Source organism: Spermophilus citellus, assembly GCF_964194105.1.
Source record: "Spermophilus citellus genome assembly, chromosome: 4".
NCBI classification, from domain to species: domain Eukaryota; kingdom Metazoa; phylum Chordata; class Mammalia; order Rodentia; family Sciuridae; genus Spermophilus; species Spermophilus citellus.
Window position 1 is genome coordinate 28,643,683 of NC_138185.1, and position 13,316 is coordinate 28,656,998.

At 44.5% G+C, this 13,316-nt stretch overlaps 1 protein-coding gene across 1 annotated transcript in view; it reads left to right on the forward strand.

Annotated features, from left to right (window-relative positions):
- Positions 1-522: 522 nt before the first annotated feature.
- The window catches only part of TMC2 (transmembrane channel like 2), a gene marked incomplete at both ends in the record, with an annotated part of 69,624 nt that continues 56,830 nt past the window's right edge, over positions 523-13,316 (forward strand). The window contains 3 exons of the mRNA XM_081292828.1: positions 523-556; positions 1,165-1,206; positions 12,446-12,758. Of these exons, the coding sequence (XP_081148954.1) occupies positions 523-556; positions 1,165-1,206; positions 12,446-12,758 (389 nt within the window). The remainder of the gene's footprint in view (positions 557-1,164; positions 1,207-12,445; positions 12,759-13,316) is intronic.

Consider the following 13,316-nt stretch of genomic DNA (forward strand, 5'->3'; position numbering starts at 1 on the left):
CAGAAGCGAACCTACTGATTCACATGCCCAGTGTTCACTGGGGAATCTGCATTTTAAACAGAAGCAATTTACACAAGCATCCTGGAATTTCTCAGGTGCCTGTCCCCGTCAATGGCTCAAGATGCTGGGAAAGAACCCTGGGATGCAACTCACACCTCCCCTGGCTGGAGTGCAAGTGGTGTCATTGCCAGGAGATGAGCCTGCAGCTCCTGGCCCCTCCAGCGCCCCTCATGTATAAGTCATGCCTGAAACATGAGGCCCACGCAGCTCTTGGCAGGGAAACCCGAGCAGAGGAGTGTGTGGCCGGATTGATGGGCTGGGAACTGGCCGCCTTCTTCCTCACAGCTCTTGCAAACTTCACCTACCTCCACATTCAATGTAAAACTAAGGAGCCTTGGCTGCTGTTGGGGTCCAGTTAGGCAGGTTGCTCACCATGGGGGCAGAAAAGCACCCCAGGCTGCAGGAGGACTTGGACGAGCAAGCTGTGTGAGCCAGAGGGGGACCTCAAGAGCCCTGCTGACCATGAGCCACCAGTTAAAGCGCTTGGAGGGGGAAGGTGAGTCCTGTCCTTATCCTCATGGGGTCTACCCACAGGTTCCTGGGCAGGAGTGGAGACGCAGGCAGTAGTCTCAAGAGACATCAGGAGAACCTGTGTTTGAGTTCAGGATCTGCCACTCGTGCACAGAGCCTCCTCCATCTGGTTGTTCAGTCTCTTTCTGCCTCCATGAGATGAAGGAAGTCATCACCTCCTTCCAGGACTGGTTGAAGGAATTAAAGGCACAAACCATGCTTGGGCTTTGAGTCCTTTGTGCATGGACCGTGCCTGGGCTTTGTGTTATCATTCGTGGTGGAGGCTATCACAGCTGTCGCTTGGTCCCCAGAGCCCACCAGGACCTTTCAGCCTCCTGTTGTCTTAGTTAGGGTTGCCCTTCTAGAGCACTCCCCTCAGCACATATTTGTTTATCTATCTGGGGTAACCTGTAGTTGATATTAGGAACTGCATGACTTTTCCAAAGTGTCTAAGAAATGTTACAGACTGGGGACTCTGGAGTTTGTAGAATCAAATAACCAGAGCAAGGTTCCAGCCTGGGAACTAACTGAGGGGATTAGGTGGAGGCCCTTTGCCCAGGGGCAGCCTTTCACCCCTGCTCCTCTCCCTTACAGGTGGAGCGAGGAGGCAGGCCCGGAGCAGCTCCCCACGCACAGGTGAGAGACATGAGGGTTCCTGGGGAGTGTACCCCACCGGCTCACTTCCACAGCCCAGCGGCCCACCCCATTTCTCCTCATCTTCTTCCCCTCCCCCCTTCCTCTCAACTGCATGCTTGATCCCTCCCAGGAGGCAGGCAATTTAATTAGGGAAGGGGCTGAGCACTACATAGAGAGGACCTACTGCTCAGCCCTGGGCACCAGGGGGACATTTCCAGAGTTACAGACACTTGGAGCTGAGTCTTGGAAAGCCACTAGACCTAAGGGTGGGACAGCAAGGCCCAGGCTGCAGCGGGTGGTACAGCCAGGACTCACACCCAGGCCCCCTGATCCAGAGGGCAGGCTCTGCACCTCCTAAGAGGCCTGTGGAGTGGGTACTCAGGCACAGTTTCACTGGGAATATGATCCCAGCTCTTCTGTGAGCCTGTGTGGGAACCAACTCACTCTGGAAATAGCTGGACAGCTCCAGAAAACCACAGGTGTGAGAGAAGCCCTGTGCTGCATGATGAGAGGGCAGGAGTCAGGCCTATGTTTCAGGTGACAGAACTTCATGGATGTGGTGCCGTTTTTTTCTTCTTCACAGCCCAGGCAAGGCTGCACCCCACTGGTGGGTGAAAGAACAGAATCTAGAGGAGTGATAGACATCTGGGAGGTTGGAAGAAATCCCTCCACTCCATCCCCAGGGGAAGGGACCCTCCTGTCCCTGCCCTTATCAGCCAGATGAAGAGAAGCTGGTCCCAGGAATCACCTCCTCCACTGGGACTTTCTGCCTTTGTCATCCACGGCTCCCCAATTGTTGGGTCCTGAGACCTCAAGGAAGCTTCCTATTAAGCCGAGAGAGCCAGCAAGAGGCACAGAGAGAGGAGCTAGGTGGGAGGGAGGGATCCAGAGCACCCCTCATGTCTCAACACCCTTCCGGCATGCTCCCCAGCAGCCCCTCGCCATTAATCCTCCTCCCCATCCCAAACACCTTCCTCATCGCTCCTCACCGCTCTCAAAGACAGGCGGGTGACTGCAATTCACGTGTGGCCCCAGTGGGGCCAGAGGAGAACCCCCTTCACAGGAGGGGCTGAGGTCAGCCGTCTCCTTCAGTGGCAGTTGCTATGGGGATACTCCAGGCTGGTTCTCCACATTCTTTCCCCATCACATTGTCCTGCAGTGGCTGCTCCTTCTGCATACAAACTGGCTTCCCTCCACCCCAGCAAAATGTACTGGGGTTTGCAGGAGTCACCTGTGGATAAATCACCTTTGAATGGAAGGTCATTTTGCCTAAAACACAGACCTTCTCTTACTGAAAAATGTCCCCTCTCCTACCACTGCAATTTCCCTCAACCATGGAAAACGGGGAAATAGGTCAGATTTTTATATCAGGGACCTGGGCTTTTCCAGCTTCTCAGCCTGTACTGTACTGTATAAACTCTCGGACCAAAGTCAGGTGCATAAAGAAGCAGGAGGAGGCCTGTTACTTTCAAGGGCGCACATGCTGAGCCTGGGCTTCCTAGCAAGACAGCTGCTTTTTGAGACCCTAAATTATGTATTAAGTGGAGTCCATTGAAAAACTGACCGTTAAAGGGGAAAAGAGAAGCCTATCTTCTGTGTAGAAGACGTTTGGATACCACTAAGGGGCAAATTCTTGCTTGTTTTCCACGTTCCCTGTGAATTTTGTTCAGTTGGGAAACCAGGTTATGACAGGAATTACAGCTGGGAAGAAAATTTGCAAACGACCAAGTTATATCTGTGATGCTTGGAAGAGCACTTGGAACCATTCATTGCCAAAATGAAAAACATTTTGTTAGCTCCTTAGGATGCAGAGGGTGTAGAAGGAGATGCGAATCTTGAGAAGTGACAGACATTTGGGGGGTTGGAAGAAATCCCTCCACTCCATCCCCAGGGGGAGGGACCCATGCTACCCCTACCCTCACCAGCCAGATGTGGAGAAGCTGGTCCCAGAATCACCTCCTTCACTGGGGCTTTCTGCTTTTTAATCTAGTCCTTTCGAGTAATAGGGAGCTAGTCTTTTTGACTTTTCTCCTGGACCCCTTGTCTCAATCCCTGCTTTTCTCCAAGTGTGTGTTCAGTCCTAGGGTTCTACTAGGAGTCTCACTGTGTCACTCCATCCCTCCTCCAAGTGTTATGCTCAAATTCGGTATCCCCAAAAGACCACCAGAGACCAAGATCAATGTAAGCAGCAAAGAGGTGTTTATTGCGAGCTCGGTCCTCCGAGCGCACACAGCAACTGGTGACGCTGAGAGGCCCCGAGCCCAGGGTTTGCAGCAGTTTTATACACTCTTTGGGGAAGGCAGGGACTTCACATACATCATAGCATCTCTTAGCAAATCATCACACACTGCAGGAAAATCATAAAACAACTCTAAAATATGATTAGCACATTCACTGGCGGAAACAGGTTGAGTAGGGGTGATTGGTTAGTACAAGAGGGAAATTCCTTTGAACTGATTGGTTTAGGCCACGAGGAGTGTACGTGCAGAACTACATGGTTTCCCAACATGTTATCAAGCACCATAAACTACTGGGAGGGTCAACTGGCATCCCAGGTATATTCCCTGTCTCATGATGATTGGTGGTTGCTAGGGGGTTGCTATGGGTCCTCACCTAGCCTGACTGAGTCAGGGACACCTGGTGCAGCAGATCTTTCCTGTTATTTGTAGATAAACAACTCAGCAGGGTGGGTATGTGCCTAGGAGTGCTCTGTGGGTCTTTCCAAGGACAAGGGTCACTCCCCCTTCCTTGAACAGGCTTTGCTCTGAGGTAGAGGCTGGTTTTTCACAAGAAGGGATGGAAGCCTTCCAGGGAATTTTCAGGGCAAACACACCTCTTACAGGTTAATACTACCCAGCTTCCTAACTGACATGAGTTATTATCAAAGCTAAATAGACTTTCTTTGCATGCTTCAACCAAAGACTCTTCCCACAGGAAGGGAGGAGGGAAAGAAAAATGTTAGGATAGGAACCTGTCCTGTCACACCTATAATTATCTATTTTTGAATCTGTAAATAGCACTCAGTGTTCTTCAATGTACCTACACCAGTTATCTCATAGATCCCTGCAATACCCTCAGCAATTGGAAATCAAGTCCCAAAGGCATGGGGATTGTTAATGGTGGAGTCAGATCCATGTTGGATGCTTCTTCTTGCATTCACAGTAAGAGAAGCAACCAGAGGAAACATGCTCACAGAACATTCTCTACTACAACTGGAGACCAGAGTCCATCCCCTCTCCACAAGACCCTCTTTCCATGCTTCTAGCATGATCCTTTGATGCTGACCTCACCCTACAAAACCTGTTCCAGTGTCACATTCTCATTCTAAAATATGTCCTTTGGCAAAAGGATTATTTTGAGCTGAAGACAATGATAGTAGTCCTCCCCTTGTCTGTGGTTTTGCTTTTCACAGATTCAGTTACCTGGGGTCAAATGTTGTCTGAAAATATTAAATGGAAAATTCCAGAAGTAAACAATTTATAAGTTTTAAATTGTATGCTATTCTGAGTAAACCTAAAAAATCTTGCTCTGTCCAACTCTATCCTGCCCAGGACTTGAATCATTCCTTTGTCCAGTGTATCCACGTTGTATATGCTACCCACCCGTTAGTCACTTAGTAGCCATCTCAGTTACTGGATCCATTGTCTTGGTATCACAGTGCTTGTGTTCAGACAATCCTTATTTTACATAATTATGGAGCCAAAGTGCAAGAATAGTGATGCAAAGGAGGCACCAGGGCTTAAACAGAAAAGGACATTTTTACTAGCATATAGGAAAAACAAAGTAGATAGTTTGGCACTATCTGTGATTTCAAGAAACATGTGTGCTGCAAATAAAGGGGAATTACTTAATCTTTTAGCCTTCCTCTTTTATTCGAAAAACAGGATATAAATTTTCATCTGTATAGATGTCTCCCTCTCCTATGCCAGACAGAGAACTACTCTGGAGACCATTTTAAGTACTTGAGAATACACTGACCTGCATAGCAAACCTTATTAAACAATGCTTATTTATCATACACATTTCCTAGTGGCCTTCCATAACTTGCTCCTACCCAGAAGTCCAGAACCCCTTTTTATTTTATTAATCTATATTTTTTCTTGGTGAATTATAATTGTACACAATGGTGGAATTCATTGTTACATATCCATACATGCACACACTATAACCATATAATTTGGCTAGTATAATTCCCCAGTATTTCCTCTTTCCTGCCCTCTTCCTCTCCTTGGTCTTTTTCCTCTACTGAATCTCTTTCCTAAACATCAGTTCTTTGCGAAGCATTTCCAACAATCACAACTACATTAGGCTACTCATTTGAAAATGGCAATAAAACATTTAAAAACACGCACAGAAGATAATAGGATTACCCACAAGGAAGATAACATGATTGCCTACAAAGCTTTCATAAGCTTTGTTCTCTTAAACCATCAAGACCATAATAAAACCAGCATAAAACACAAGAGATTATTGTGGGAAGATGCAGAATTTTTGCTACATAGGTGGATTACACTATAAAAATCTTTATATGGTAGGTGAAGGCAAAAAAATAGTAATAAACAGAAGCAAAGACAAATTCATCAAATTGAGTAAACTTTGACAAGATTATAACACATTTTATAGTTTTTCAAGCTCATTACTTGCACGTCTACAACCCAAGACCAATAAAACTCCTTTTCTGCAAAACTTCTGCCATTTTCCATTCAGGTTTGTCCTACACAGTTGTCTTTCTTACTGTAGAACAACCATCATCTCACTTTATGATACGACTATTCTTTTGTTCTTGACAAAAGCACATTCATTACTTTGCATACAAAGTTGGGCCTCATCAATGTTGATCATAGTAGACTCTAATTTAATTATAATGTTTAGTCAAAAGAACATTTGTTTCACAGAATAAACTTCCATTGTACAGTAAGGATAACTACCAACTATCACATATTGGCATTTTAGACTAGCAGAGCCCATGACTATACATTACACAACTTTGCACAGACACACAACCCATATAATAGTTTTTTCAAAGTCATACAAAAATGAACTTGAAGGTACAATTTCTTTGTAGCATATAAAAATTAGAAGCAAAAGTATACAAGTTTAAAATCATGCTTAAAAAATTTTAAAAATAAAATAAAATTATGCTTAATAGTCAGTGTTTCAGAATTCTCCCTTACTTAGAAATGATCTAGGAATCTGCTATAGTTTGGATGTTGAGTGCCCCTGAAATATTTGTGCATTAAAGGCTCAGTCCCCAGGATGGCACTATTAGGTGGGCAGGCCTTGAGGGAGGTCCTTAGACCTAGATTCTTATATCATTTCTAGGAATGATCTCTGCTAGTCTAAAATGCCAGGGATTGAACCCACAGGTGCTTAACCACTGAACCACATCCCCATCCCTTTCTTATATTTTATTCAGAGGGTCCCACTGAGTTGCTTAGAACCTTGCTAAGTTGCTGAGCCTGGCTTTGAACTCAAAATCAATTCTCCTGCATTGGCCTCCTGAGCCCCTGGGATTACAGGCATGAGCCACCATGTCTGGTACTGTTTTATAATTAATATTAATAAATCAAAGAAGACATAGCTGTTCTTATAAAATAAACATAATAAACAAGTTCATTTACCAAATTTTCACCTAGTTTCTGGGAAATTTTTGGAATGTTTGATTTTTATAAGCACTTATTTATAGCTTCTAAGTCAATTGAATGAGCACCTTTGGTCTTTAATAAAAATGTCTTGATTATTCACTTGAAATGTATCATTGATCAATTATTTAATTTTTGAAAAATTGATTTTTTAGAGCAGTTTTAGGTGTTTAGAAAAACACCTAAAGTTTAGAAAAACTTTGCAGAAATTTTTTCACATACAACCTTCTTTCCTCCTTTTCCTCCAGGATAGCATCTTGCCCTGGAACACTGCATTCGTTGTATCTGCTGAATCAATATTGATACATTACTATTACCTAAAGCCCATAGTTTATAATAGGGCTCACTTTCTTTATGTTATACATTCTATGGGCTTCAATAAATGCATAATGTTGTGTGTCTATAATCCACAGTGTCATGCAGAGTAAAATGTCCTGTGGTCCTCCTGTTGAGGCTTCTTCTCTTTCCACTGAAGCCCTGGCGATCACTTATTATTTTACTGTCTCTCCAATTAGGTCTTTTCCAGAATGTTGTACAGTAGTAATCATTCAGTATGTTACCTTTCCAGACTGCCTGCTTTCATCAAGGAATATGCTTTCAAGATTACCCAGGCTTTCATTTCATTTTGTCACTGAGTCACATCCCTTCCTAAGTATCCCTTCCTGCTTGGTTATGCATTCACCTATTGAAGGACATGTTGGTTGCTTCTGAGATTCTTCAATTATGAATAAGGCCAAGTATTTGTGTTCAGGTTCTTATGTGGACATAAATTCTCAACTTACTGGGGTAAACACATAGGAGAACGATTGCTCAATATGTGATGAACCATTTTCAAAGTGACTGTAACCATTTTAGCAATAAATGAGAACTGCTGTTGCTTCACGTTCTTGGCAGCATTTGGTGTTAGCAGTAGGTGTGTAGTAGTACCTCTTTGGTGTTTTGATTCACAGTTCCCTAATGACATGTATCTTTCATATGTTCATTTGTCATCTGTATAATTCCTTTGGTGAGCTGTCTGTTCAGATATTTTCCCCATTTTACTTTATTTTTATTTATGTATTTATTGCTGTGCTGAGGATCCAACCGAGGGCCTCATGCATGCTAGGCAAGTGCTCTACCACTGAGTCATATCCTCAATCCTTTTTTCCTTTCTTTTCTTTTTCTTTCTTTCTTTTTTTTTTTTTTTTTTTTGTACTGGGGATTGAACCCAGAGATGCTCAACCACTAAGCCACATCCTTAGCCTTTTTTATTTTTTTATTTTGAGACAGGGTCTTGCTATGTTGCTTATGGTCTTGTTAAGTCGCTGAGGCTGGCTTTGAACTTGTGATCCTCCTACCTCAGCCTTCCCAGTCACTGGGATTACAGGCATGCTCCACAACAGCCTGCACCAGTTTTTTGTTGTTTTTTTTTTTTTAATTTTTATTGTTGGTTGTTCAAAACATTACATAGTTCTTGACATATCATATTTCACACTTTGATTCAAGTGGGTTATGAACTCCCATTTTTACCCCGTATACAGATTGCAGAATCACATCGGTTACACATCCACTGTTTTACATATTGCCATACTAGTGTCTGTTGTATTCTGCTGCCTTTCCTATCCTCTACTATCCCCCCTCCCCTCCCCTCCCCTCTTCTCTCTCTACCCCATCTACTGTAATTCATTTCTCCCCCTTGTTTTTTTCCCTTTCCCCTCACTTCCTCTTGTATGTAATTTTGTATAACCCTGAGGGTCTCCTTCCATTTCCATGCAATTTCCCTTCTCTCTCCCTTTCCCTCCCACCTCTCTTCCCTGTTTAATGTTAATCTTCTTCTCATGCTCTTCCTCCCTACTCTGTTCTTAGTTACTCTCCTTATATCAAAGAAGACATTTGGCATTTGTTTTTTAGGGATTGGCTAGCTTCACTTAGCATAATCTGCTCTAATGCCATCCATTTCCCTGCAAATTCTATGATTTTGTCATTTTTTAATGCAGAGTAATACTCCATTGTGTATAAATGCCACATTTTTTTTAATCCATTCGTCTATTGAAGGGCATCTAGGTTGGTTCCACAGTCTTGCTATTGTGAATTGTGCTGCTATGAACATTGATATAGCCGTGTCCCTGTAGTATGCTCTTTTTAGGTCTTTAGGGAATAGACCGAGAAGGGGAATAGCTGGGTCAAATGGTGGTTCCATTCCCAGCTTTCCAAGAAATCTCCATACTGCCCCAAACTGGCCGCGCCAATTTGCAGTCCCACCAGCAATGTACAAGAGTACCCTTTTCCCCACATCCTTGCCAGCACTTGTTGTTGTTTGACTTCCTAATGGCTGCCAATCTTACTGGAGTGAGATGGTATCTTAGGGTGGTTTTGATTTGCATTTCTCTGACTGCTAGCGATGGTGAGCATTTTTTCATGTACTTGTTGATTGATTGTATGTCCTCCTCTGAGAAGTGTCTGTTCAGGTCCTTGGCCCATTTGTTGATTGGGTTATTTGTTTTCTTATTGTTTAATTTTTTGAGTTGTTTGTATACTCTGGATATTAGGGCTCTATCTGAAGTGTGAGGAGTAAAGATTTGTTCCCAGGATGTAGGCTCCCTACTTACCTCTCTTATTGTTACTTTCTGCACCAGTTTTTAAATTAAATTGTTTGTTTTCTTATTCTTGAACTTTAAGAGGTCTTTGTATATTTTGTATACAAGTCCTTTGTCAGATATGTTTTACAAATATTTTCTCATAGTCTTTGATTTGTTTTCATTCTCTCAACAGTGTCTTTTGCAGAGAAGTTTTAAATTCTTTTAAATTAATTAATTTATTTTTTATTTATTCTACTTAGTTGTAAATGACAGCAGAATGCATTTCAATTCATCAAACACAAATGGAGCACAACAGTTTGATTCTCTGGTTGTACACAGTGTAGAGACACACCATTCGTGTAATCATACATGTACCTAGGTAATGATGTCCATCTCATTCCACCATCTTTCCTGCCCTCATAAGCCCTCTCCACTCTCCCCTTTGCCCAGTCCAAAGTTCTTCCATTCTTCCCATGCCCTCTCCATTGTAGATCAGCATCCACTAATCAGAGAAAACATTCGGTAGTTTTTTGGGATTGGCTTACTTCACTTAGCACAATATTCTTCAACTCCATCCATTTACCTGCAAACGCCATAATTTAATTCCCTTTTAATGCTAAGTAATATTCCATTGTGTATGTATACTACAGTTTCCATTCATCTATTGAAGGGCACTAGGATTGTTCCATACTTTAGCAATTATGAATGGAGCTGCTATAAACATTGGTGTGGCTATGTAACTATTGTAGGCTGATTTTAAGTCCTTTGAGTATGGACCAAGGAGTGGGATAGCTGGGTCAAATGGTGGTTCCATTCCAAGTTTTCTGAGGAATCTCCACACTACTTTCCAAAGTTGTTGCACCAATTTGCAGTCCCACCAGCAATGTATGAGTTTACCTTTTTCCCCACATCCTCGCCAACACTTATTATTGTTTGTTTGTTGTTATTGTTGTTGTTTGGTACTGGGGATTGAACCCAGAGGTTTTCTACCATGGAACTACTTCTCTGTCCTTTTTATTTTTTATTTTGAGACATGGCCTCTCGAAGTCACACTAAGCAAGACATGGTCTAGCTTAAGGCCTTCCTAAGTTGTTGAGGCTTGCCTCAAATTTGCAGTCCTCCTCTTTCAGCCTCCCAAATTGCTGGGGTTACAGGTATGTGCCACCATGTCAGCCTAGAAGTTTTTAATTTTAGTGAAGAACAATTTTCCAACTATTTCCCCCATGGATCATGCTTTAGGTGTTGTATTCCCTGTTTTTATGCAGGAGCCCTATTGCTGTGGTGGTAAGGTGTGAGGGAAGGAGGAAGTGTTTTATAGTACAATTATGTCTGTCTTCTTGTAAGCCTTTGCCTCTGGGCTGTGACCTTCACAAGTACTCCTCAGCTTTTCCCTCCCTTAGTAGAAGGAACTTTACACTGAGTGCATTAAGACTCATTGTGACAAAACAATTTCCCTTAAGGGCAGAACTTTGTTGAGGACATCAGAATACTATGGACATATTTCAAAATGATTACTTTTCCCTCCCTCTGCTGGAAGCACCAGAGGATTTTCCTGCAGTTTTCACAGCAAGAACATGGTAGTACTCCTGGAGGTAAAAATTCCTGAAAGAATGCCCCCATCAACACTTATTTCCTATAGTTTTTAACTCTAAAGCTTAGCCATGTTGAACTCCAGCAATTCATCAATTGCAACTTAAATGTTCCTACCTATAGTCTGATATTTTGACATATTGGGAACTTGCTGATCCTGGAGGGATTAACCCTCCTGGTTTTAGCTAGTTTCTAGAGAAAGCAAAGAATGAAGCAAGGGGCCCTTTCATCTGCAAATCAGCCAACTCAGAGCTCTTACCCTCAAGGACTCCTTTGACCAGGTTCTCCTTCTGGGCCACCACCCACCTGCCCTAATCACCCCAGGGCCAGACAACTAGGTAAAGTTCATAGCCCCCAAATCCACTGAAATTGTTCAACTAGACAATTCTAAACCTGCTCACCCTGATTCATTCATTCCTTCCCGTGGAAGTCATAATAAAGACCCATGTCTACATTTCCTCCCCCATTCTCTCTGTCTCCTGACCCACCTCAGTGTTTCCCTGTATGGCCCTGCACAGCACAGCATGCTGCCATTCTAGGGATCTGTGAGTATAATAAGCTTCTTCCTTCGTAAAAGTCACTTCCATGTCTGTGCCTCTTGCCACGCCTGATTAAAACAGTCCCAGCTGCTTCTTGAAATACTACCAGACTGGTTCCATGAAGGGTTTCTGTATTAGTCAACTTTTCATTACTGTGACAAAATACCTGAGAAAAACAACCTAAAGGAGGAAAGATTGAATTCGGTGAATTTGGCTCATGGTTTCAGTTGGTGTTTTTCTGCAGCCATTGTTTCTGGGACTGTGGTGAGGCAGAACATCTTGGTGGCCAAGAAGTAGGTAGGGGTGGGGATAAGAAACAGTCCCCAAGTTCTCTCTGCTTTCTTGGCTGCCATGAACAGAGCAGCACCTCTCTGCTATGCCTTTCCACCACAATGTTCTCTCTCACCTCAGGCCCACAGCAATGGAGTCAGCTGACCATGGACTGAACCTCTAAAGCCTAAAGGAAAACTACAAGCAAATAGCAATGTGGGTGCTTTACCACGTGTGTGCTGATGGCATGGATGGTGCCTTTAAATGAGCGTTCGCATATGCTGACCTCTAATGAATACCTCCATGTGCAGGGACCTTACCCGTTTTTAATTAACCCTTTCAACCATGCCAGGACATTGGGGCTACTTGAACCAATTATAAATGAAGAAAGTGAGGTGCAGAAAAGGTAAGTGACTTATTTATGAACACAGAGGCCAACTTTCCCCAACACCTAGTTCAAACACCACCTTTTGAGGAGGATTTACGGTAAACCAAGGAGGTCCTGTGTTATTCTGGGGTGTCATGTGGTGCGCCCCAGCAGAGCTGTTGAGCTCCCGGGGGCATCTTGGACGGTAGATTCCTCTCGCCTGGGGCACTTGCCTGGGCTGAGACCTGCACTGTCCATTTCCTGACTCTGCAGGTGACACGTCGGGGAAATCGGCAAGGAAGCAGGCTCCCAAAGCCGAGGGTCCCCCTGGCAGGCGCGGAGCCCAGCCTGGGCTGAAGGAGCCGGCCCGGGGCAGCCCCAGACCCGGGTCTCCCCCGAGGAAGGCGACGGAACGCCCGGGCCGCCGCGGGCTGCAGGGACAGGAGCGGAGCGCCGCAGAGAGGACCAGCGAGGGGGGTAAAAAGAGGGACCGGAGGGCCTCCCTCAAGGAGCAGAGGGCACCCCCACAGAAGGAAAAGGACGCTCCGAGGAAAGAGGAGACGAGGAAGATGCCGAAGAAACACAGGTGTGTGTCGCGGCGCGTCCCTCGGCTCAGCGTCCCTTCCCCTCCCCTGGGAGGGGCTGGTGTCCTGCTGGCTCCTGCTCCCCCGCTGCCCCTTCACTTTGCCCCGCCTTTGCCACTGCCAAGGGCTCAATGTCTGGGCAGAGCCAGGATGAGGATCGCACGGTGACAGGTGGGATGGCCCCTGGGCCCCTCGCCCAGCCACCCGTGCGCCCCAGCGCAGGAGAATCTCTTAATGCTGCATCACGGCTGGGTGGGACGAGACCTCAGGTGTCACCAGGTGACTCGCCTTGGCTCTTAAGGAACTGAGAAAAGTGAACAGTATTGGATTCAGGAATCATCACAGGGCTTAAGCACACTCCTTCCTTAACTGGACTGTTTTCTAGAAAAATGGATTTCTGTCTAGAACTCCAAGAGTTCTGTTAGCTCTGAAATTTTAAGATTTGAGGATTTGAATTATTTGTTTCCTCTCCTTTGTTCCATTAGCACCAGCACTCGTAGGTTAGTGGACAGAGCCAGGTCACTGAAATGAGCAGATCGGACTTTTTGTTCCATTTCTTT